This window comes from Schistosoma mansoni, chromosome W (genome assembly GCF_000237925.1).
Source record: "Schistosoma mansoni strain Puerto Rico chromosome W, complete genome".
NCBI classification, from domain to species: domain Eukaryota; kingdom Metazoa; phylum Platyhelminthes; class Trematoda; order Strigeidida; family Schistosomatidae; genus Schistosoma; species Schistosoma mansoni.
In genome coordinates, this window is record NC_031502.1 from 58,241,451 (window position 1) to 58,269,358 (window position 27,908).

Below are 27,908 nucleotides of genomic sequence, written 5' to 3' on the forward strand. Positions count from 1 at the left end.
GCTAATTGTTCATGGTATCTTTTAGTAATGTTGTGACAGAGTAAATTTTTTAAAGATGATCTGTTACCAAGCATGTTTATTCAATCTATTGTTTAATTGTATTATGTAAAAAAAAGACGATTATGTTCATCTGATCGTCATGGAAAACATTGATAACTTGATAATTGGTATTATTTTATTAAAACTGAATGAATTGTTTGTGTAAATTACATTGTTCAATCATATGACATTTTAAAAAAATAGGGAAGTTGAAGAGTTTATGCATATATACCTGTATATGATACAAGAAATTTCCTTAAGGACATTTCTTAGGTTTGAATAAGACCAGAAATGTAGCTTGTAGATCTTGTGGGATTACTGACAGTCCCTAGCCCACACAAAGCAGGAGGGTTGGACATGAGGTTAGCAACCCCATCTCGTAGAATAAAAACTTGCTAAAAAGACGACAACCAGAACAAACAAATTAAACCTTTTAAACTCTCCCATGGGAGTTGAAAGATTTTCATTTAGAAGAATTATGACGCCTCACGGTGAAAGCTGAGATTCTTCGGAAGTGATGAGGCCGATGCCCCTTCTAACAATAGGAGCAACAATTGATTTAGGTACATGGAATGTCCGCACAATGTGGGAAACCGGGAGAATCAGTCAAATAGCTGCGGAAATGAGGAGATACAACTTGGTGGTTCTCGGAATCAGTGGAACCTATTGGATCCAAGCTGGATAGAAAAGATTAGATTCGGAGAGCTGCTGCTGTACTTTGGTCATGAAGAAAATGCCCCACACACATGGAGTTGCTCTGACGCTGTCCAAACAATCACGAAAAGCACTTATAGGATGGCAATCTAATGGTGGAGATTCGCAGCTCAGTTGTAGGATTTTGATGGAGTTTTGTTTTGCGGGCTGGATGTTTTGGTTGTGGAGTTTACATTGTTATTCTGAACTACATCATTATCACAAACTCCAGGTACTGAAAGCTTCACAACAAAATCATCCAGCTCAGAGAAAAAAACTTCACAAAAATCTTCATCGTTGTCATATCATTGGTTCACCGCTGATGGTTTAGTTAGATGTGAAGGGAAATTTGCCAAGCAACCAGTTAGTAGTGACTTTGACGCACAAAGCTACTTCATATTACGTTGGGACTGCGAATACATCTTGACTTGTAACTAACTGATCTTGAAGTAAGAGAGAACTATCTATTCTCTGACCAATGATCTGCTAAGTGGACAGTAATTAGTTGACATAACAAGTGAGACGACCGTAATAAATACATCTATATTTTAAATCATTCTAACGCGAAAGAGAACATAAATAAATATATGAATAGCTGAACCTAAACTCATAATCAATGACAAAAAAATAATACAAGCTCATGATTAAGTTACAATGATTTAACAAAATAATAAGGTATAGTTACAGTTCATAGATCAAGTGAAAACTGGATATTAGGTGAATAAAAGAAACCAAAAAAAAAATAACCCAACTGTTCATAGTTAGATGAACACGGTGGATCTGATGCAGATGTGAGGGAGGGGATCGGCAAAGCAAGAGCAGCATATTTTCAACTGAACAACATTTGGAATTCAAAACAATTGTCAACCAACACCAGGATCAGAATTTTCAATACAAATGTCAAGACAGTTCTACTGTATGGGGCGGAGACGTGGAGAACTACGAAAGCCATCATCCAGAAGGTACGAGTGTTGATTAACGGTTGTCTACGCAAAATACTTCGAATCCGTTGACCAGACACTATCAGCAACAGGCTATTGTGGGAGACAACAAACCAGATTTCAGTGGAGGAAGAAATCAAGAAGAAGCGCTGGTAGTGGTTAGGACACACATTGAGGAAATCACCCAACTGCGTCACAAGACAAACCCTCACATGGAATCCTGAAGGCCAAAGGAAAAGAGGAACATCAAAGAACACATTACGTCGAGATATGTAGACAGACATGAGAAGAATGAACAAAAATTGGATTGAGCTAGAAATGATGACCCAGGACAGATTGGGTTGGAGAATGCTGATCGGCGGCCTATGCTCCATTGGAAGTAACAAGCCTAAACTTCATAGTTAGATATAAAAGTTAGAATGATAATATCTTGAGAAATGAATTATTCAAACTGTCATTTTCTCTTATATCTGTTTTTGTTAATCAACCAATTGATTAACTATGAATGAAAACTACCTTACATATACTGTATTTGATGACCTGTGTCCACCAAGTGAGCGAGAATAGAACTCTTAATCTCCTTTACCTGTCCTTTGCTCAACCACGACGGATGGTGTTCTTTTATTCGTTGACGAACTTGCCGAATTGTACGCTTTTAAGGTTATCTACCATATTCCATCAAATTTACCACATGGTTTACGAGCTCGTCTATTGCACATAGCTGAAGCCATCGCAATTCATATACTGTATTGATAAGGAAAAACTTTATCGAATTTCATCTAAAATCTTAACTCACAATCCCTGTACTAATTTGGATAAAATAATACCCTCAAAATCGATAGATTATGTAATTGACAACAATGAAAATGTTAAAATCATGATGAAACATTTTTGTCTTTTTTTCTTCTTGTAACTAAGGTGGGTTTTTTTTCTTTTTTTATTCAAAAAAGACGTTATAAATTTATTTTATTTTGTCTAAACATCTTTAATTAATATTGATTAAGAAATGTAGATCTATTTTTAGTTTTTAATGTTTTTATAATTGTGTGTTTAAATAAACAAATAAGTTATTCGTTGATCGGTTAATAAAAAAGTATTTAAATAGTAGTGTAATCTTATAGTTAACATCATTGAATGATATTAGCTAAATAACTATTGAATATTCAGGATGTGCTGAATGACTGTTTTTTTCCCTAGTATGGGATTCCTCTTCAGTGTACATCTACGACTCTGTTATTGGGGATCAAGTCAATGTTAAGGATTGGATAGCGGATTATTGGTTCAGTGGCTGAGTATTCGGCTGCAAGACTGAAAGTACTGGGTTCTATCTGTAATAGGGGGTTTGTGGATATGAACTGTTGAGAAGTTCCTTACTATAATGAAACAGCTGTCCAGTGCTTCCTGGTTTTCAGTGATTGTTTAACTGAGATTCTTTCATGATGTTAATGGTGAAATTAACAAATCTCCGTAGTAACTAATGTAAGTTTTTGATAATTACTACTAAACAGATTAAGATTTATATAATGACAATTGGTTTTTGCATAAGAATATAGAGTTTATGGCTGCTATAAGAGTAATGTTAACATGTATCACATGTTATAGGTTATTCTCATTTGATGCTTTGACAATTTTACTGGAGTTCTGTTCATTAAGTTAAATGGTTTAATAGAGGAGCTTCGTTATCATTCTAGATATTTTCAGCCAACATTTCATGTAAATGATGATTTTCAGAAATAAGCGTATGAAAATCAAAGATTACATGATTCGCTAATTTGTTAAGATTTAAGTTGTTTTCATCTTTCTTCCTCTTAGGACATGTTTTCATCATTTCTACATTGAGAATAGGTGATTAGCTTGAAATGAAGACTACTTTCAATAAGCCACAATTCATGAACTTTTATTTCATTTGATTGGGCTTCTTGTGAATAGGATCATGTGTTAACAGTAGTTTGATCGCACTGGCTATTATCTTGATATATGAAATCGTTAGTGAACCTTCTTAATAATACTCTTTTATTTGGTGGTCACTTTGTTACGATTTAAATTACATGGATTTTGTAGTGTAGTAAGCACAAAGAGGAAGTTTATAAATTTTTCAAAACATAAGGTGTTAGTATATTTTCATCAGAATGGTTAGGAATGAACCCTATTGAATTATGTACTCTGAAGTAACTTACTAGTATAATGCTGATATCTAACTCAATTCAAATTTTTTAATCTTTCTAAGTATGACTGATCAAATATGAAGTGTACTAAAAAGTAAGGTGATAATGGTTAAAATATCAACAACATTTCTATTGACAAACAATTATTTTTAATGGTTGAGATCATGAGTCAATTAAAGTTAGAACACCGTGGAAAACCTGGAAGCACTGGAAGGCCATTTCGTCCTATTGTGGGACTCCTCAGCAGGCCTTTTGTGAGGTATTAACTCACTGAAGACAATAATGGATGTGTCATTCAATTTTGTGGATTAGTTAAAGTTAGACATTAACACCGCTAGATACCGGCCGGCTCAGTGATCCAGAGGTTAAGCGTTCGCGCGCGAAACTGATAGGTCTTGAGTTCTAATCTCGCGAGAAGGAATCGTGGATGCGCACTGTTGAGGATGAGGTGGCTGTACAGTGCTTCGAGGTATTCCATGGTGGCCTAGCTTCAATTGACTCATGACCTCAACTATCAAAATTATTATAATATCCACAAAAACCCCTTCAGATATTAAACAATTATTTGTTTAAATTGAGAGAACGACTTTTTCTTGAATGCTACTGACAAAGTATTTCTATATCAGGATCCACATGACTTGTTTACAACCTTCAAGGAAGCTATAATATGGTCAATACTAAAATTCATGTGTTAGTCAACAATATACTCTCACTGGCTCAAATGGTAACCCTCCAAATGTGATGCTGAATTGTTTAGATTCAATTTATTTTAAAGACTGTGTTCACAACATACACCGTCAAGTAAATAAAAAAACAAAACGAAATAAGTAAAATCTACCAGTCTATCATTGAACCATTTAAAGTGGAACCAAACATATCATCATGTTGGCTGACTTAGATCAAATGATTAACACAAATGAAACCATACCGCATTGGTTGATATCTGTTAGGTAGTTAATCAGAATTCGAAAAATCTAATTAATAATCATTCAGAGAAATGGAAAAGTTATATATATATATATATATACGTACTAGACATCATGTATGTGTTACATTTCAGTTTTTGGAAACGGAATAGAGACGTATTAAGTTGACATGAAATTCAACAAAAAATTTTCGATATTATAACATCAAAAGAAATTAGAAAAATACAAGTTCTTGTTTGCTTAATTATCAAAGAATGGTCATTCCAGACCAATAACATTCCTCTTTAGTGTTCTTTTGGTTCAACCAGATTAGTTTCTAACAATTACCATTGTATACTTTTGAAATTAGCTTTCAGTTGATATATAATTTCATTTTATAAATAAACACTGTCATTAATGTGATATCCACAGAAGAGACTTTACTTTTCAAGTTATTTAAAACTTTTTTGTAATTTAAATCCATTTTGAAGCTTGTTTGAACTATAACAGTTGACAATAATTCTTCATCAGGAATTGTTTCTTTCTCAAATAAGTGTATTTGATAGCTTGAGAAGATTTGTAGCTCGGGCCGATGATGTTGATGGAGTTTTGTTCTCTGAGCTGGATGGTTTGGTCGTTGAGCTTTCATCATCCTTCTGAACCACATCATCAGCACAAACTTCGGGTAATGATGTCGTTCAGAAGGACGATGAAAGCTCCGCGACCAAACCATCCAACCCAGAGAACAAAACTCCATCAAATTTGATAGTTTAGATAAACAATCAATCAATCAATCAATCATAATTTGGTAATATTAATTTCATCCAGTTTTGTTGTGTTCTTTGTATCAAGCATTTCCAATGCAATAAAGATTCTAAAAAACTGCTGATTATCATTTTGTTTTAATGATAAGTAAATAAATCCAAGGAAGATGTTGAATTGTTAGTATGAAGTCGTTAAATTTCACTGAAACCATAAGCTAATCCAAATTATACCACCTTTGGTCTAGATATCAAGAGTTCATGTGTAATACTTAAAGTTCTAGGTTCGATTCCGGTGTACGGGGTCATGGATGTGCCCCGCTGAGTTCCGTACTAGGACAAAACGGCCATCTAGTACTTCCAGGTTATCAATAATGATCTAACTTAGATTGGTTCACAGTTTTTTTATTGAAATGTGCTGAAAATTACCTTGTTCATTATGATTATTCTTTATGAAAAAGATTTCTAACTGTTCTATGACGTAGACTATTTTTGTGTATGAAGTTGATGGAAAACCTATTGTTTATCAGTAAGAGGCATGTTTAATGAAAATAATCAAAATAAATCATAAATGAACTGAGTCTGACAAATTGAGGTTAATAAGCTTTATTTACCGACAAAATTCTTTTATAGAACCTAATTGCCAAAAATTTATTAAAACCAAAGCTTGCTAAGTTAATTATAGTAACACCATAAATATTGATGAACACAATATTTTCAGAAATCGTTCAAGATTTTTAATTATATTTTTCAGGTTGAATATCTCTTCACTGACAAAACTGGTACATTAACAGAGAATTCAATGCAATTTCGTCGACTAGCCACATCTATGGGTGTTTTTCACTTTGAAAATAATGGTTTGTTTCGTTACACAGATTCACCTTTGAGTGTATACGGTACGGACAGAGAAGCTGTCAGAACTCCAGTCAGTCGAGAGAATCAAGAAGAGTTGGATGAATTTTCAGAAGCTGTACAATTAAGAACAATAACCGACTCCTCTAGTCAATCACCTACGGTAAATAGTGTACAAACCCTACTGCTTCTACTTTCATTATGTCATACTGTACGAGTTGAAAGAAATGTACCGATGGATTTATTTTCAAAGACAGAATTGGATAATTTAGGTAATGATAAAGCACCACGTCGTGGTAGTAGTGCAATGAGACGAGCATCAGCAGCGCGTGCAGCAAGTGTAGCATTTCGTTCATCCAGAAGAGGAAGGAAGGTGAAGACGCAAGATTATGAATACCAAGTATGTAGGTTTTATAATCTTTTTTGAAGCAGATTTATGAGATAAAAACCCGATTACCTTTAACTCTGAAAAAGTTTTTTTTAATTCTGATAAGTTTTATCAGGTGTCACAGTGGTGATATTCTCGTTAACGAAATAGAAATAGTGTTTGTTTAAAAAAAGATATCTTAAATCGATATGTATTAGCTTCATTAAAGCATACAGATATATTTTCATGTCAGATCAATTATCTTAATCACCACACTGCCGGCTGGATTGATAGGAATTAGTTAACTTTCCAAATTGCAGAAACCTACATTCACTAAGTTGTAGTCACTTAACACAATCAGTGATTTCTTATGAATACATTTTATTTCATCCCTACTTCATAATATATGTCTATATGAGATTTTATGGATCAAATTTTTATCAGTATAGGGATTTGTGGAAATTGTAGTATTTTCAAAATTGAATTCTTGAGTCGATCTAAGCTATACCACCATTGAAAACCTGAAAGCATTGGACAGAAGTTTCGTCTTATTGTTGGGCACCTCGGCAGTGTGAGGCCACTATCCCAAACGCGGGGCTCGAATTTAAAACCTTCGGTCTCACACGCAAACGCTAAACCTCTCAACCACTGAGCAGGCATCCAACAGTGTTAATATCTAACTTCAACCGATGCATGATCATGCTCAACCCTTCATCCATTGTCTGATGTGGATAACTGTCTCACACCCAACACGGATTGGGCTCCACTAGTCATGATTTCTTACTAGAACTCCATTTATGTGTACCAAGCAGAAGGGTTAACAAAAGTGAACATGAAGGAAAATTAGAACCATTAAGGTTATTATAACAATAGTAATCAAAAAGTTTTTGCAGGATAATAACAACGAATTACGGTTTAGAAAGTACAAAACGATAACAAAAACCAAATATGACCTAAACATACTTGAAAGATTGTTTTTGCATACAGAGTTCAAGCTTGAATTGGTGGATCACCAATGACTAACAAGTGAATGAGATTTTAATTTGGCTTCCCTTTGATTGTGTAGATTAATTTAAAGGACGGCCTTTTTTTAGATTTAAAAATCTTAACATTATATCCATTATTAAAAGATAACGAACAACTGTACAGCTAAAAACATGTTATCATTTTAGTCTCGATAAATAAACAATCATACAAACAATTTTCCATAATTCTTGCACAGGTATTATCTTTTATTATTATTATTTAAACATAAATATTGGTACAAGGGGGCACCAGATACATATGCGCCGCACAAATCTCGTTTGATTTATGTGATGGCTGTGATATTTCCCAGGTACCCAAACTGAAACAGGTGGTTTACTTAAGGGGCCACACCCAGAGCCTTCGACCTAAAGGCCTAATCCACAATGCAGTGGAGCAACGTGAGGAGATGCAATCCCATGGTATTCGGTGACCAACAATTGATTCGTACGCCATTTGCTCCTTCAGGATACTGGAGCCCATGTGAACCATTGGTTTGAAATCAGGGTTTTCTAACTCACATAAGTGGACTCGCTGTGTCCACCAACCTGGCTAAAGCTCTGGATATTCGCTTTTCGTCTTCTCAATTTCGTAAACAGTAATGCCACGAGAAGGCAGTAAGTAGGACTTCCCTGGCAGAGGCTTTAAACGCGTGGTCATGTAAGAGCATTTGGAGAGGGCGAGCGAACTCTACCCACTCTAGGCTATACCAGGGCATTTGGGGGCACAATTATTGTCTTATATTATTTTACATTTACTTATTAAGTCCAACCTTAATTAAGTTTATTTTGATTTAAAATATGTATAATTCTTTTGTTGTTTTTTTTAAAAATGAAAACTACCATTGTTTATACTTTATAAGCATTTAAAGAGAATTAGTAAAATAAGTGAATTCCTTTTGATCTAAACCACTTTTCCTGAATTATTTTTTTTTTAAAAAAATTCTAATTTCTAGATTTCTGACAAGGATTACATAGTAACTAAATTTTACCTGTTTATCATTATTTGATCATATTTTTAGACTTTTTAATTGTATATCATTTATTGATTACTTTTTTTTCATTATGAAATTCACTAATTTTCTAGAGGATAATAATAATATGATCCCCTTTGTCTTATGGTATTTTCTAACTATGATCCTATAAAGTACTATACTGAAGAGTTGATTAAACTACATTAAAATTTATGGTTTTAATAAAGTGTAAAACATATAAATTTACTTAGTATTGTTTGTTTGAATCTTCCCATTGATGTTTAGGACTGAAACTGGTCAGTATCTAATTTGCATATGTGTATACTGTGCTTATTGCCTCGATATAGCCTAAATTCCCAAGCATTATAAGCAAAGATGGATAGTGGCTAGCAGTGGAATCCAGTTTGACCAGTTAGCCACTATCCATCTTTGCTGATATAAACATATCGTTTGTAAATTCTAATTCTCATTAGTAATTTATCATTAAAAAATAATGATGATTGTTTAGTATAGTTTCTTTATATGTTAGTAACTAACTAAATTCAAAATAATTAAAAGCAATTAGTCCTTTTGATAAATTTCGATAGTGTAATAAGAAGACGAAGATTATCAGAACTATGTGATGAGATATTAGCGCACAATACATTTCGAACAATCTGATCACACATATACTTGTTAGGGGGTAACAGTAGACAAGGATGATAATAATAATAATAATGTGAAAACAATTTGACACCTAATCACTCACCTTAAACCTACCCTGGTAATATTAGCTTAATATCCGGAGTGATTAGGTGTCAAACTGTTTTCACATTATTTTTATTATTAGTATCCTTGCCTCCTCTTACCCTCCATTTCCAGTCTAGTTAACCTTTTATTTTTATATATAAATGTTCTTAACAAGTATATTATATGTGTGATCAGATTGTTCGAAATGTAATGCGTTAATAAATGTCACATAGTCCTGATAATCTTCATCGTCTTCTTATCACACTATCAAATTATTAGCTTATGTTCTGTCGAGAAAATCTTAAGCATTTATATACGATAATTTTAACATTTTTAAGTACAAGATAATATATTGACAATGATTTTCAAAATAAATGAATATCAATTGTAAAGTAATTTCATTAGTTTTATTTTTGTATTTGGTTGTTTGAATCGTTTCATTGATGTTTAAGACTGCTATTAATTAATTTCTTATTGTCATATGTATATCCAGTGAGGATTACTTCGACATTACTTGGACTTAGGAACTAAGTGAGTGACATGATGGCACTTGAAGCGAACGTCTCTGGGTTTGATTCATGCGGTGAATATTAACTCTGGAATGCAGGTACATCTAGATGACGAGTCTCATATAGGGTGAAACGCCCGTCCTGAATTCCACTACTAACCATCATCCATCTCTGCCTATAATAATTTCATTAGGTTGTAATAGATATTTGAAATTGATCATATCGAGAATGTAAAACAGTTATACATCGACTGAATCAAATAATTGCTGAAATATATTATAGATTACTTAAAGATAATGACAACTACAATGATATTAAAAGATTACTTAGCATATTTTGAATTATGAGTTCTTGAGTTCATTGACTTTGACTGGTATAGCTGTCTAGTTGTAAGGATGGCTCGTTGGTAAACTCTAGGAAGCCTCAAGAAGCCCAGAAAGAGCCGAAGACATTCTATCCAATCACTGCTAGGGGAATATTCTAGAATGTCGACGTGTAGCTTCCCCATTGGATGGATAAGAATGACCCCCTATGTGCCTATTGGCTGTCCGAAATGATGATTTACTATAAACTATAAATACATGGGATTTTTGTACTATATTTTGACACTGTTTTGAGGAATAAAATTCCTACTTAGTAGTCTTCTGTCTTATCTCTTGCGACGTTTAGGGTTCGATCGTTCAAGTAGTCTAGTAGTACGCGGCATAGTAAGAAACAAAGCTCTAGATATAACACTAATATTGACAAGTTTTAGACTTTTGCATTGAAGAGCTTAACTATTCACATCTTTTCAATGGTCCTCATGTAAATATATATATATATATATATATATATATCCGTGATGAAAATCATTTATACAGTAGACAACTCTAAAGAAACCATTTTTCTAATTCATAGAATATATATGTTACCTTAAATTGTAAATCATAAGTCACTGACAGAGAGAAATAGTCTTTTTTTTTTAAATTTTAAATGTTAATACAATTAGTAAGGTATACATTTAATATAGGTTAGATGTATTCAAAGCTAATTGACTCTTTATTGAAATCATACTATTTAATTTAATTTGATTAGTACTAGGTTACTGTCTCTAAAAAAATTTTTCAAGTTAATGATAACTTTGTTATTAAATTTTATACATCAACAAAAAATAAGAAAAATAAAACAAAAACTCTTGTCAACATTTCAAAAGATAATTAATATCCATGACATTTGAAATGTTCAGTAAACATCAAACGAAATAATAAAAACAAAAACAAACAAGAACAATAATAGAGTAATACATAATAATAATAATAATAATAATGATCTATCTATTTATTTGCTGCTTTCTTCTTTTGTTTTTGTTTTGTTTTTTGTAAACATATATTCTTTGTGTAAGCAAAGATGGCTAGTGGCTAGCAGTGGAATCCAGTTTGATGCGCGTTTCACCCTATTTGGGACTCGTCAGCGGAACATTAGTGAACATCAACTCTGAGATGCAGGTACATCCAGATGACGAGTCTGGATTCCACTGTTAGCCACTATTCATCTTTGCTTTTAATACTTGTGAATTTAGGCTATATCGAGGCAATAAGCACAGTATGCACATATGCCAATTAGAGAATGACCAGTTACAGTCCTAACACATCGATGGGAAGATTCAAACAAAAAGTACCAAGTGATTATGTTCTTTTTGTTTTGTTAAATATATTCAATGATTATATATTGTCAATAATCCCACACGTGGGAATCAAACTCAAGACCTTCAGTCTCACATACATATGCTTAACCTCACAACCATAGAACCGGTATTCAACAGTGTTAATGTCTATCTTCAATCGATGCATATATCTCTGTAAAATCTCAGATACTTTCAGATTTCAGAGTAGAATTATAGTAACTGACTCAATAATAATAATAATAATAATAATAGGATAATATTTCAAATCTTTTGAAAAACGTGTGAAACTATCAAGTCATTTGTGTTATTTTATGTTTATAGAATGCAAACGTTTCAACGATTCAAAATCTAATTTTTTTTTTGAATATTCTTTCTAATCTATTCTAGAATAAATTAGGTACAGAGTAGAATAATGACACTATATAACATTTATATACTATGGACTATTATTCTCTGATGATATTGGTTGCCCTGAATCGTGGAAAATCTGAAATCTGATATTCTACTCATTGCGATATTGCAGACATATTATTATTTTATCATTCTAAGTAAAAAACACTATTAAAATGAAAAGATACTATGTAGATGGATCTATAACCGTATGCTCACTAGTGACTGACTTCAAGAGACATTACCTGGAGTTCTAGTGAGAAGCAGTGACCAGTGGAGTTCTACCAAGTCTGTTGGGAGATTTCAGCTCACTGAAGACATTGGTGAATGGTTGCTCAAACATCGTGGATTGATTGAAGTTAGACATTAACACCGTTGGATGCCGGTCGGCTAAGTGGTCTATAGGTTATTTGCTCTGGCGCGAGACTGGTAGGTCCTGGGTTCAAATCTCGCGAGTGAGGGATCGTGGATGCGCACTGCTGAGGAGTCCCATAATAGGACGAAACGGCCGTCAAATGCCTCCAGGTTTTCTATGGTGGTCTACCTTCAATTGACTATGAAAATACTGAAATCTCCACAAAACCCCTTCTGATCTGTAACCATATTGTTTGATACAATAATGAAAGTCAAGAATTTTAGAATTGCCACCCTTATTTCTTTTTCAAATGTTTAGTTGAAAAAATAATAAAGTATGTAAGCTTCAAAAAGACTAAACTACTGAAGACATCAAGAATCTGAATAATCAAACTTCAGAGATTATTTTATGCTGTTAAGGTTGTAAAAAATGGTTAGCAATACGTATCCCGTTAGGTTTTATGGCAATATCTATAGTCTACTTAACCGATGTATGTTTTCACTGCTTATTAATCCAGATTTACGGTTTTACTATCTGACAAAAGTTAATTAATATATCCGGATAATTAGGCATATCAATATTTTAGTCTTCATGATTTGTACATCCTTGCATTTATAGTCGTAATCAAAATACTCTAGATTTTATTATGAATTTTCCCATTACAAATCTCTATTCAGTTTAACAGTTGCTCATGCATTAGTAAGATTGAGACTTGTCTGATATATTGGTATATAAATTACGGTATATTATTTTCCGAATTTAAATCAAACACTTTCCTCAGGTACACAAATAATGAAAACCAGGAAGTACTGTACAGCTGTTTCATCCCCCAATAACATTCCTCAGCAATACCCATCCATGGCAACGCTTGAGACTGAATAAATGACTTTTACAGTCATTTCTGTAAATTTAACCTATTGAGTCACCATTCAATGGTTTATATAATTCATAGTTCAATCAATTTACGATATTCCAAAACCACCATCAATGTCTATCTCAGCCTTAATGTGGTTGATAATCACTAGTCACAGTTTCTCACTAGAATATCAGTCCTGAATATGTTCTTTGTAACTACTATTATTAAACTCGTATTTTTTTTCACGTCTTCTTTTTTTTATGGAGTCAATGAAATCGCTATAAAACCGATCACGTTTTTTTTTGAGACTATTTAACTAATTTTAGAAAGAAAAAACAAGTTGAGTCAATTTGTATTTTTTAAACATGATACATCATTTTTATAAGATGCAACGATTTCGATTGTAAAATGTCAGTGGTGCCATAAAAATTGGTATTCCATAATAGAAGTTGGCATAAATTATACATATGTAACATGGTTGCACATGAAAAATAATTGCACCCTGTGTTTTTTTGTTTGACTGACAGGAAAGAAAAAAACAGTAGGATACGTAGTTATTAGTTGAGTTTGATTCTGTAGGTTGATATCATTCAATTAAAAGGTTGTTTTGTATGAAAATCTGAATACTGATTATAGAAATATTGGAATCATTTATTTGAGTGACAGATTCGTTATGATTGTTCAACTTAAAAAGAGTTTACAAAGTATGAATGATTTCAACCTGATAACTATTATAGGCGATAAACGGATGTCCTGAGTTATTTAAGTTTGAAAATGTAAATCAATGATTTTTGTTTGTTTAAAGTTCTAAAGATACCTTCCTTACCTCTTGAACTGAGGATCTTGAATGGGATCACATGTGTAGCCTTACTAACATGTATTAGAATATGCGATAAATAAGGTAGATTTTTTCAGTGCTTCTAGATTGTCGATCATCGTTTAGGTAAAATCAGTCTGATGCTTCATTGTTTGAGTCTACATTTCATGTGTTTAAGTTGTCATTTTTCTATTTTTCTTAATGATACCTATGAAAAATTAAAAATCTTAAAATTTGATATTCATATAACAAGTAGGAATTGTGATTTTAAATGCAATTACACCAAAAAGATTGCTGTTCAGTTCATCTCACGTTGATATTGAGAATTAGTCATAAGTCAATTGAAGCTAGACCACCATCGAAAAACTGGAAGAAACACTGGACGGTCGTTTCGTCCTGTTGTGGGACTCCTCCGTTGAATGCCGGCCGGCTCAGTGGTCTATCGGTTAAGTGCCCTGGCGCGAGACTGATAGGTCCTGGGTTCGAATCTCGTGAGACGGGATCGTGGATAGGCACTACTGAGGAATCCCACAGTAGGATGAAATGGCCGTCCAGTGCTTCCAGGTTTTTCATGGTAGTCTAGCTTCAATGGACTCATGATTTGAACTATATATAAATGTATTTAAGAATAAATAATATAATTTTAGTAAGTAAAACTTAACTTTTTGTTTGACTAGCCTACTTTATTTTTCTATGACTTAAAATAGTATTAAATTATAATGAAACATTTAAATCATTGTTACTAAGGTTAGTTTGACTTTGATCTAGTTTTCTTTTTTTTTTAAAAAAAAGAGAATATTTCTTCATTTCCTCATTTTAATTAGACTATATTTTATGTGCACTTGTGTGTATGTGTGTGTGTGCATATGTGTAATTATTGAATAGAAAATTATTACCGTTATAAATGAAAATATGATTAGCCTACTTAACATTTTGATTTTTTTCTCTTTCTTCTTACAATGAAGTTAACATGTGATGGTACACATTTTTAAATGGTTTCTAACCAAAAAATAAAAAAAATTAGATGAAATGTCGAACGTTTATAATTATCTCAAATGTATTCGTAATCAGTCATCTGATAATTGAAATGTATGACATATTGAAATGTGTATTATTAATGAAAGTTTTTACATATATGATGCTTACATACTTGCTCCTGTCACTCCTGTATGGAAGAGTATAGGCTATCCACCAGTATTCTCTATCGAATCATATCCTGGACAATCGTTTCCAGTTGTTTTCAATTGCTATTCATCCTTTTTAATGTGTTTGATTTCAATTCACGACTCAATGTGTTATTTGGTCTTCTTATTTTCCTTTCTCCCTTAAAGATTCCAAATTAGGATTTGCCTCATGATGTAGTTTGATGATATCCTATCCACCAACTGTATATAAAATAATAATGTATCACTAATAATACTTAACGATGTAAATTGGAATGAAAAGTAACTATAGATGAATGAGTTGGGAAATACAATCATACATTTTAAGTACTGATATAAGTATGAATTTTTAATCAGAGATGGATATTACTTTCGGTTTGAAATGAAAAATAATAATCCGTTAATTGATCATTGTGGAACAATCAATTAAATGGAATTCATCACTCTACATCAATTTCGTTGACTGCGAAAAAGCATTTGATAGCGTGGACGGGACAACACTATGGAGGCTTCTTAGACACTACGGCGTGCCTGAGAAGATAGTCAATATCATACGGAACTCCTATGATGGACTAAACTGCAAAATCGTCCACGGAGGACAACTCACCGACTCATTCGAGATAAAGACCGGTGTTAGGCAAGGTTGCCTACTCTCACCCTTTCTCTTTCTCCTGGTGATTGACTGGATTATGAAGACGTCAACATCTGGAGTGAAGTACGAGATACAGTGGACAGCTAGGATGCAGCTGGACGATTTAGACTTCGCAGATGATCTGGTTCTTCTATCACACACGCAACAGCAAATGCAGGAGAAGACGACCAGTGCAGCAGTAGCCTCAGCAGCGGTAGGTCTCAACATACACAAAGGGAAAAGCACGATTCTACGATACAACACAACATGCATCAATCGGATTACACATGACAGAGAAGCTTTGGAGGATTCAAAAACCTTTACATATCTGGGCAGCATCATCGATGAACACGGTGGATCTGATGCAGATATGAAGATGTGGATCGGCAAAGCAAGAGCAGCATATTTTCAACTGAACAACATCTGCAACTCAAAACAATTGTCAATTAACACCAAGATCAGAATTTTCAATACAAATGTCAAGATAGTTCTACTGTATGGGGCGGAGACGTGGAGAACTACGAAAGCCATCATTCAGAAGATACAAGTGTTTATTAGCAGTTGTCTACGCAAGATACTTCGGATTCGTTGACCAGACACTATAGCAACATTCTACTGTGTGAGAGAACGAACCAGATTCCAGTGGCGGGAGAAATCAGGAGGAAGCACTGGAAGTGGATAGGACACACATTGAGGAAATCACCCAACTGCGTCACAAGACGAGCCCTCACATGGAATCCTGAGGGCCAAAGGAAAAAAGGAACATCAAAGAACACATTACGTTGAGAAATGGAGATAGACATGAGAAGAATGAACAAAAATTGGATTGAGCTAGAAATGATGACCCAGGACAGATTGGGTTGGAGAATGCTGGTTGGCGGCCTATGCTCCATTGGGAGTAACAGGCGTAAGTAAGTTAGTAAGTGAATCCGTTAATTGTATATCCATTCTTGAAAGAAACTGTTAATTTCATCTGAATCATTTCAGACATTGAACTTGTATTTGTCTTGTATGTAATCTATAAAAACTAAGTCGTATCGATAAAGTGTAAATTAAGTATTAGCAACTGTTCATTAAGTCATTAAAGTATACCACTAATAGGATATGAAATATTGTTGTGAAGGCTATTATGAACAACGTTTAAAGTTATCCATGTTTAACACTCAAATAAATTTCATTATAAAGTATATGGTGAGAACTTGAACATGTCACTCTTTTCATTACTGATATATTTAAATGTTTTTTCTTTCTTTTTGAGTTTAAAGTTACGTGAAGGGATTAAAAATCAAAATTCAACGTTTCATTTCTGTTATGTTGAGATGGAATTATGCTAAGTTGAACATTTGGAACGAACCCCTATGTAGTTATTGTTAATATTTTGCTGTAGAATTATCAAATATTTAAACGATTATGTTCCTGCATTACACTACTGATAAGATTTTGTTTGGAGGATAAAGTACTATTGTACCTTAGCCAAGTTATTGTTAATTTATTATGGAACTATCATTCAATTTTCTTCCATACTAAAATTAAGTAGGGATGGATAGTGGCTAGCAGTGGAATCCAGTTTGACGCGCGTTTCGTTCTATTTGGGACTCGTCAGCTGGATGTACCTGCATCTCAGAGTTGATGTTCACTCTGGGACTCGAACCCAGTACCCTCGCTTCAAACGCCATCGTGTTATCCACTCGGCCACTGAGTCCTGACCAGTTGCAGTCCTAACACATCGATGGGAAGATTCAAACAAACAATACTAAGTGAATTTAAAATTAAGTAGGCCCTCAGTAATCCCAGGGATTCATTGGGTAAACTGTAGCATCCGAATTACCTTAGGATCTTAAAGAAGAGCTAGTTTATTTCTGTTTTACTCACTGATAAGAAATTTTAAGGTTAGACGCTGCAAAAGTTCAACTCTACCTAGTTTTCAACTTTTTTTTATTCCTGATTTCAACTGTTTGTGATAATTATCTTTTGAAGCATATGTATATTATTATGTCAGAGATGTTTTGTTAAGAGAAATAGTTAAGACATCTAAATTTATCTAAAATGAGACGAAAATATGTCTAACAGTACAGGAATTCCCTGATTTTTGTAAATGGTATCAACGGATTGATCGAACCACTTTGAAACTAATTTAATATTCACATACTAACTCATTTAAAAATGATATGCTCTTTGTTAATTTTTAGTTTTAACTCGAAGTATGATAATTACCTCTATATTAATAAAGGCAAAGATAATTATTTCATTATCTTGGAATAAAAAGAGGAGACTGACTAGTTGCAGTCCTAATTATCAATCGGAAGATACAAACAAACAATACTAAGTGAATTTAAACTTCACCCCATTTCACAAGCAAGTGGCTATCAGAACTCAGTAGCTGAGTGGATGACGCGATGGAGTTTGAAGCGAAAGGTACTGGGTTCAAGTCCCAGAGTGAACATCAATTCTAAGATGCAGGCACATCCAGCTGATGAGTCTCAAATAGGACGAAACGCTCGTCAAACTGGATTCCACTACTAGCCACTATCCATCTTTGCTTAAAAATATTTGATTATTTACTCTTTCTAAATGTAGATCATTTCCAATATATAGAAAACAAGTACGTAACGCATTATCCGGTACGATGCTGAGTCCAGATGGTTAATAATATATTTAGTGGATATTATGTCCAATCCCGACAATAAAATCCTGATTGTTAATTAATTCAAAAGTATTGAAATAATAAGAGATAGATGGTGGCTAGAAAATAAGTTCAAGACGTGCGTTCCGTCCTATTTAGAACTCGTCAGCTGGATGTACCTGGATCTCAAAGTTGATGTCTTCAAACTCCATCGCATTATTCACTTACCTACTGAGTCCAGACAGCCGCTAGTTTGTGCAATGGGGTGAAGTTTTAATTCATTTTGTATTGTTTATTTGAATCTTCCGATTGGTGTTTAGGATTGCAATTGATCAGTCTCTCGAACAGGTCGCAAATATTCTGATAAGTAACTGATCAATTGCAATCATAAACATCAATGGAATGAATCAAACAACCAAATACAAGAATGAATTATTGAAATAATAGTTCAAACTTCTTCAAGATACTTTCAGACAAAAGGGATAAACATTTTGAAAGTTCCACATAATATTGAAATCTTTAAATATAAACAAATATGATTCAATAATTATTGCCAAAGTAACCAAAAGTGAGTAATAATAATAATAATATTAATAATAATAATAATAATTGAATATTAAAACTGCTAACTTACTTATTGATACATTCACAATCGAATTATTGATTTTCAATATTAGTTCAATAATTACATAATGTATATGTATATATTTATATGTGTACATCCATAAATCAATAATTTATACAAACAAAATAACTGAATCATAAAATTAACTTCACCAGTAATCGATTATTTCGATAGTGTAATAAGAAGAGATGAAGATTATCAGAACTATGTGATGATATAATAGCGCACAATAAATTTCAAATAATCTGATCACATGTAATATACTTGTTAAGAACATTGGTTAAGAACCATAACAAATCATATAGAGTTGAGATTATGAGTCAATTGAAGTTAGACTACTACGGAAAACCTGGAAGAAGCACTGAACGGCCGTTTCGTCCTAATATGGGACTCCTTAGCAGTGCGCATCCACAATCCCGCCTTACGAGATTCGAACCCATGATCTACCAGTCTCGAGCGCGAGCACTTAACGGATAGACCACTGCGCCGGCCGGTATCCAATGGTGTCAATGTCTAACTTCAACCAAGCAGTAACCAGTGGAGTTCAACGAGGTCTGTTAGGAGATATCAACTCATTGAAGACATTAGTGAATAGTTGCTCAATTTCGTGATTAGGTGTCAAATTGTTTTCACATTATTTTTATCATTAGTATCCTTGTCTCTTCTTACCTTCCATTTCTAGTCTAGTTGACCTGTAATTTTTTTTTAAATATAAATGTTCTTAACAAGTATATTATATGTGTGATCAGATTATTCAAAATGTATTGCACGCTAATATATGAATCACATAGTTCTGATAATCTTCATCTCTTCTTATTACACTATCAAAATTTATCAAAAGAACTAATTGTTTTAAATTTCTTAAAAAGAAGACTCCCTGCATATAATCGATTATAACAAATCAGTTTTGAAAAAGAAAATGGCTTATGATTATCATCATCATCATCATCATCATCATTAGTTTAGAGTGGTTTATATCTATTTCATTATACCATCAATTATAGATATCTATATATGAATGTATACTGATTATTACCATGTAATCAAATGTATTTCAATAAATGTCATCTAAGCAAATTGTTTTTCTAATAATATTCGATTACAGTTACTAATTTCGATAATGCAATGAGAAGACGAAGTTAACCTACCCTGGTAATGCTTATTTATTATCCAGAGTAGTCATCACATTGTTTTTGTGTACTTTATTTATTTTCTTACCTTAACCTGTCTAGTTGACCTCTTAATTTTCATATAAAAATGTCTTAACAAGTATATGTGTGATCAGATTGTTCGAAATGTATTGCGCTAATATATCACATAATTCTGATAAACTTCGTCTTCTCATTGCATTATCGAAATTTATCAAAGGGACTAATTGTTTTAAATTCTTGAAAAGAAGACTCCCTACAGTTACTAAGTTAGAATGAAGAAAAATTAAAAAAAAAATTTGAGATCGGTCAATCTTATATTAATAGATTGAATAAAAATTTGTATGAAGTAAGATATATTATTGATAATCATATGAGTTTTCCAACGGAATGTTATGAAAGTTTCAATAGGAGATCATTACACTATCATTATATCAGTAAAGTATATCGGATTATATAGTTGAAATAAAATCTTTATTATGTAAAGTGTGACCATTTGTTTTCTAAAGAATCCCTTTTTTTTTCTTTGATAACATTTATCTGTATCTAAGTAGTAATAGTACCTTACGTAGTAGTGTAGTGAACAGAACACCGGTTGGGGACAATCGAATGTATTTAGACATTAATTACAGACTATCTCACTAAATTCTGATAACCATACAACAAACAAATAATTTGGAAAACAACAACCAATTGTCCCAATCTTTATTGTTCCCTCTGTAAATATCGATCCATCTCCTTTAATTTCATTGTTTGTGCATTTTCCTGACAATTGTGCTTCATTTCAGTTCTTTCCTTATCGGTCTTCAGCCAAAATACATTCTATGTCTTACCATCGCCATATACTACTTATATGGATATAAGTAGCCCACACTACAATAGTAGTAGTAGTAGTAGTAGTGTAACTCATTGAAATTCTTAAGTAACACCTTTTTTCTGTTGAATCACAAGTCCAATATTTGATTATGTTTAAGATCTGATTCTCAATAGGTTATTTCTAAAATATTGTACTTTAAATTTAAAATTTCGAATTAAAATTTCATACGATTCGTAATGATAGATTAAACAATAGGTACCATATAAAGTGTACTTTTAAATGAGACTTGGATTTGTCTCGTTTATTTGAAGTTTAATGATCAGCTTTTTTAAATCGATGTCTATCTGACCTAATAAAGTGTGTGATTCAATATCGAAAGTAACTGATTAAAAACTATCAATGATTGTTCTTGATCAATTGTTGAGAATACAATTTATGATTAGGTAATTATTTAATATTTCTTTATGAAATAATATTAAAAGTATCAAATAGAGTATCAGATGGTTGCAACCGGACTTGGAAAATAATTTTTAAAAAAATTGGTAAATAATAATATACATTATATGAAATGTTCTTCATAATATCTTCTGCTCAAACAAGGTTAAGGTCGTTGCCAAAACAAAAAGAAAATAAATTAGAAACAACTCAGTAAATTTAAGATAGATTTGGTCAGTTATAAGTTCCAGCTTCTTCATAATATGGTTCCTGTGTGTGAGTGTGTGCGTGTGTGAAGAGTTCAATTTAAATAGTTTAAATCTAGTTGCTACATGATATAAATTTGTTTTTCCAGCTTTAATTATGTAGATAATTTGATTAACTAAAAGATTTCTTGAAAAAAATAGATTAAATTTTACGATGAAGATTTGTCATGAAAGTACTTACTTACTTACGCCTGTTACTTCCAATGGAGCATAGGTCGACGACCAGCATTCTCCAACCCACTAAGTGGTCTATTGGTTAAGTGCTCTGGCGCGAGACTGATAGGTCCTGGGTTCGAATCTCGTGAGGCGAGGTCGTGGGTGCACACTGCTGAAGAGTCCCATAATAGGACGAAATGGCCATCCAGTGTTTCTTCCAGGTTTACCATAGTAGTCCGGCTTCAATTGACTCATGATTTCAACTATATATACAAACTAAATATATTGAAATTTTATATCAAGTTAATATAGTGAGTATTAGACTTGTGTTTAAACGTCTTATCAACTATACCATCTTAATAGTTATCTGTTTTTTCTAAATAACTCTGTATTTAACATCTATAGTGATTTATTGTTTGTTCATTTTATTTTTTATAAATAGTTTCTATGTAATTATCATAAAACATTACTGAAAGTATCTAGTTTATTTCAATACAAGAATTTCCAAAAAAATATCATTATCAATTTAAAGTGTTAAAAACTAAGTCACTTGTTTGTCAAAAAAACAAGCAAAAAATGCAACATAGAAACCATTCATATCTTTCTCCTTGTATATATCTTCTGATAGAACAAGACGTCAATACATTGAAATCCATGCACGCAAGTAAATCTGTAAAACCATTTACCATTTGTCTTCAGTGAGTTTCTATCTTACAACAGACGTGGTTTTGAACTCCATTGGTCACTGCTTCTCACTAGAGCTCCTAGATATACTTCTTGAGGTCACTAGTGAACATATGATTATATTAATTATCAGAAGGGGTTTTGTGGAGATTTAGTATTTTTCATAGTTGAAAGCGTGAGTCAATCGGTTAAGGGCTTCGGCTCGAGACTGGTAGGTCCTGGGTTCGAATCTCGCGAGAGCGGGTTCGTGGATGCGCACTGCCATTGAGGAGTCCCATAATAGGACGAAACAGCCGTCCAGTGTTTCCAGGTTTTCCATGGTGGTCTAGCTTCAATTGACTCACGCTTTCAACTATGATAAATACTAAATCTCCACAAAACCCCTTGTGATAATTAAATCTTTAAAAGTTCTATAATACCCTACTTAGCCACTATACTCAGTGACGAACAGATTGTTAGAGTTAACCTAGTAGTCACTAACCTATATTTTTAAGCATGTCTAAAATTTGATAAGTCTTACAGTGTTAAATTTATTGTTTGGTCTTCTTTTTCATTTCTCTTTTTGTTTTTGTTTTCTTTCGGTAAAGAAAAAAACAAACTTGTTGAAATAAATGGTGCTAAGAGAATTCTATATTGTACCAGAATACAATAGTGAATAAAGTCATTCATAATAATAATAATAATACTAATAATAATGTCAATTAAAACAATACAACACAATAAGTATGAATTGAATGTCAAAAGTAGTTTCATATTATTGAAAGAAATTATAGTTTGATTGTTCCGATACTTAATTGCGTATTTACATATATACATATATCATACTAACAATAATAATAATGATAGTAATAATAATGGTAATAATAATAAACAGACAAATAATTAGTAAACAAATGGATGTCTAATTGAATGTATTTTACAGATAATTGTTTATTTATAATAATGTTAACAATAGAAATGTAAATGAAAGAGTTGTTTATTGACTAGATATAATCACTTTAATATTAAAGAAACTAGACTTTGATGTTACTTCAGGATTGAGTTGCATCGGCACCTGAACTAATGATAGGGAGTGAAGTAGTTGAGCGTGTTTACCGCTTCACTTATCTTGGGAGTCTCATCAGCCCTTGTGATGTGGTGTGTGACGAAATCTCAGCACAGATACAGAGGGCTCGTTTAGCTTTCACCAACTTGCGTCATTTATGGTGTAGGCGAGATATCCGTCTAGCAACCAAAGGATGGATATACTGTGCAGCAGTTCGTTCCGTCCTACTTTATGGCAGTGAAACATGGCCGATAAGAGTAGAGGATATTCGTAGGCTGCTAGTATTCGATCATAGGTGTCTTCGAAGCATTGCTCGTATATCCTGGAACCACCGGGTAAGTAATGTAGTTGTTAGGAAACGGGTACTAGGTAAGGATGGCCAATCGGTTGATGAAGTACTGAAACTTCACCAGTTGAGATGGCTGGGACACGTGTTACGTATGCCGAACCACCGACTGCCCCGACGTGCAATGCTTTGTGGTGTATGAGCAAGTTGGAAGAAAGCTAGAGACGGACAGACCAAAACGTGGCACAAATCCATGAAGTCACTGACTAGTGGACTGAGCTATGTTGGTAGGTGTAGACTACCTGGTTGGGATTCGCGAGATGATAGCAATCGACCTTGAATGACATGGCTCAAAATCGTTTGCAATGGCGCAGGTGCATCCACTCTGTGTTCTCCCAAATTCTAATCTTCTGAATTCTTCATGTCTCTATCTTTTTTCTCTTGTCAAATTTATTACACTGGATTATACTCCTTGAATAACATCTTCAAACCCTAATCTTTCAAATAATGCTTATACTCTTACTACTTCTACCACTATGGGATTTGAATGGACAACTGCATCACTGTGCTAATGTAGTATGGCAATTCGAAGTGATGTACGTACATACGAAGTTCTATGTTGTGACTGACTGACTGACTGAATGAGACTTTGATGGAGTTTCGTTCTCTGAGCTGGATGGTTTGGTCGTGGTACTTTCATCATTCTTCTGAACGATATCATCAGCACAAACTTCGGGTAGAGGTTTGGGCTCAGAGAACAAAACTTCATCAAAATCATTTACCTGAGCTACAAATCTTCTCTACCAAAGAAACTAGATATTTCTTTAACATTTAAAATACTTTTTTTAAATGGATATTTGTAAAGAAAATATTACAGAATTAATAGTAATATATAATGAATGGTAATTATTATTATTAGGTAGTTGAAGTATAAGTTTTAGTGTATAATATACTCTTCATTCATTCAAGAATGAATTCATATGTCAATTGAACTCTTAATATGGATTGTAGTTAATTTAATCTTGAAAATAATTAATGAATAAGAGTTTACTAGTGTAAAGTATCTACTTTTTTGAAAAATAGTTAATTCTATTCTATTGTCAATGAATAATTCAACTTTAAACAAGGGCACATACTACTTACTTACTTACTTACGCCGGTTGTCCCCAATAGAGCATAGGCAGCCGACTAACATTCTCCAACCCACTCTGTCCTAAGCCTTCCTTTCTGGTTCTATCCAGTTTTTATTCATTCTTCTCATATCTGTCTCCGTTTCTTTGGTCTTCCTCTTCTCCTCTGACCTTCAGGATTCCATGTGAGGGCTTGTCTTTTGACGCAATTGGGTGATTTCCTCAATGTGTGTCCTATCCACTTCCAGCTCTTCTTCCTGACTTACTCCTCCACTGGAATCTGGTTTGTTCTCTCCCATAGCAGGTTGTTGCTGATAGTGTCTGGTATTTTACGTAGACAACTGTTAATAAACACCTGTATCTTCTGGATGATGGCTTTCGTAGTTCTCCACGTCTCCACCCCATACAGTAGAACTGTCTTCACATTTGTATCGAAAATTCTGATCTTGGTGTTGGTTGACAATTGTTTTGAGTTGCAGATGTTGTTCAGTTGAAAATATGCTGCTCTTGCTTTGCTGATCCGCACCTTCCCATCTGCATCAGATCCACCGTGTTCATCAATGATGCTCCCCAGATATGTATAGGCTTTTACGTCCTCCAAGGATTCTCCGTCAATTATGATTCGATTGATGCTTTCTCGTAGTCAATGAAGTTGATGTAGATACAAATGATAATATTATTTATATTTAACTTATTAACATGATATATGAAAAGTATCTTAAAATTTGATTGATAATTATCATATAATAAACAAGTTTAGTTTTAGAAAATAAACAGTAGACTGTTATTAAAAAAACTGAATGCTTTTAGTTAGTTTTAATAGAGTTTTGTTCTCTGAGATGGATGGTTTGGTAGTGGAGCTTTCATCGTCCTTTTGAACGACATCATCAGCACAAACTTCGGGTAGAAGTGAAGTGTTCGAATTTCTCCACATGTGATTCACAATTCAATTAGTTTTGAACAATATATATATATCCAATATGATACTTATTCAAGTTTAATTATAATTTTGGGGAATTAAACGTGATGAAGTAATTATTTGATTACGCAATATAAGTGAATTTATGTTTTTAGATTTACAAAAATACATGTTTATCATAGCACTGTCAGTGTACTGAGCATATTTGCATAAACTACTAACATAATATGAAATAAGGTGTCCTAAGTACTTACTATATAGTACCTTCTTGATTAGTGAAAATACTACTAGGAAGGTTCCTATAGTATAAAAACATGATTGTCTGATATTTGATCATATTATACTTTTGTGACCCTGAATGTGATTCCAATTAGATCGTATAAATGATTGTTGTCAAAATATATATGTCGCAAATTCTCGTATACGATCATCGACTTGGATCGTGTTAGTGAATGACGAAATTAAATAAGTCAAATACAAGAATAGATTTTCGAATACGTGTATTTTTTGCACTCGTTGATCTGAACATACAATCAAAGAAGTGGAGCGAAGGAAGCGAAGAGAAGAAAGCGAAGCAAGGCGAAACGATGTGCAGTGGAGAAGGAGCGTAAACTAACTCCATATGATCAAGTGTTAATCGATGTTTATAGTCACACAAAAATAAGTTACAGACATTTGATGAGTAAAATAAGAAATGTACTTAAATACGCTTACATAAAAACAATCAAGATTGATTAGCGAATAATTAACAAGGTCAAAATGTAGCTTAAGAAGAATGGAGAAATTGGTTTATCCAGAAGCTAGAATAAGTTATGTGAACTCGACATAAGACCAGCCACTACAATACAATAATGAAAAAATCTATCAGTGTCAATGTTATTAAATACTGAGATGTAGGTTACTGCCATAACGGGAATTCCAATGTGTGAATGATTCACAATTTTCGTGTTTGTTTCACACATCATTATAGACATTAAGTACAGTGTAAAACTTAATCTTTCCGGAATTGTGATTATTATTCTTTGAAATAATTAACTGTATAGTGGTTTTCCATCGATCACGTTTAGAAACTGACTTGTCGAGTTCAATTTATTTTAATACAACATTACAGAATATATTGATAAAATCTGAAAATCATACAGTAAATACTTTATTTGCACAATATCTATTAATTGTCTCGGACTATGTTGTTCCTGTGTTTCCATACCAATCACTCTCTGTTCTCGTTCACTTCTTTTTGATTTTCTCAACCTTCTGCCGCCAGACATTCCATTTTCGATTGGTGATACATACTACTTATATCTGTCGACATCTGTAGTACACACCACATTAGTAGTATGAAAGGAACGTCAATGATATCGTTCAAATCAGTAGTGAGAATTTCATAAACAAACCAACCAATTTTAAAAAACATTACATTAATAAAAGTGGTGTGAATTATGGTTTGACATTCGTGAAAGCTATTAAGACTCAGTCCTCGAAATCCTGTTTTTCTGTCATTATGTGAATATTAGAAGAATAATAGGATGAAACCTCTATATTTATAGCTAATTGTCATACTAATAATAATTTTATTTTTAATAGTAGTGATGTGAGTTTATTGTCAATTACTTACTTACGTGTGTTACTCCTCTTCGACGAGCATAGGCCGTCCGCCAGCATTCTCCATCAAACAATGTCCTCGACAATCCTTTCTAGTTCTTTTCAATTGCTATTCATCTTTTTCATGTCTACTTTCAACTTCCGACGGAATGTGTTCTTCGACCTTCTTCCTTTTCCATTTCCCTTCAGAATTCCAAGTTAGATCTTACCTTATGATATATGTATGTCCTATCCACTTCCATCTTCTTTCCCTAACTTCCTCCTCATTTGATAGCTGGTTTGTTATCTCCCATATTAGGTTGTTTCTGATGGTATCCGACCAACAACGGCCATCGAGTAT

At 33.1% G+C, this 27,908-nt stretch overlaps 1 protein-coding gene across 1 annotated transcript in view; it reads left to right on the plus strand.

The window, feature by feature from the left end:
• Window positions 1–27,908, plus strand: part of Smp_163820 (phospholipid-transporting atpase) — a gene marked incomplete at both ends in the record, with an annotated part of 82,686 nt that overhangs the window by 16,038 nt on the left and 38,740 nt on the right. Inside the window, one exon of the mRNA XM_018790311.1 lies at window positions 6,259–6,756. Coding sequence (XP_018655667.1) covers window positions 6,259–6,756 — 498 coding nt within the window. The remainder of the gene's footprint in view (window positions 1–6,258; window positions 6,757–27,908) is intronic.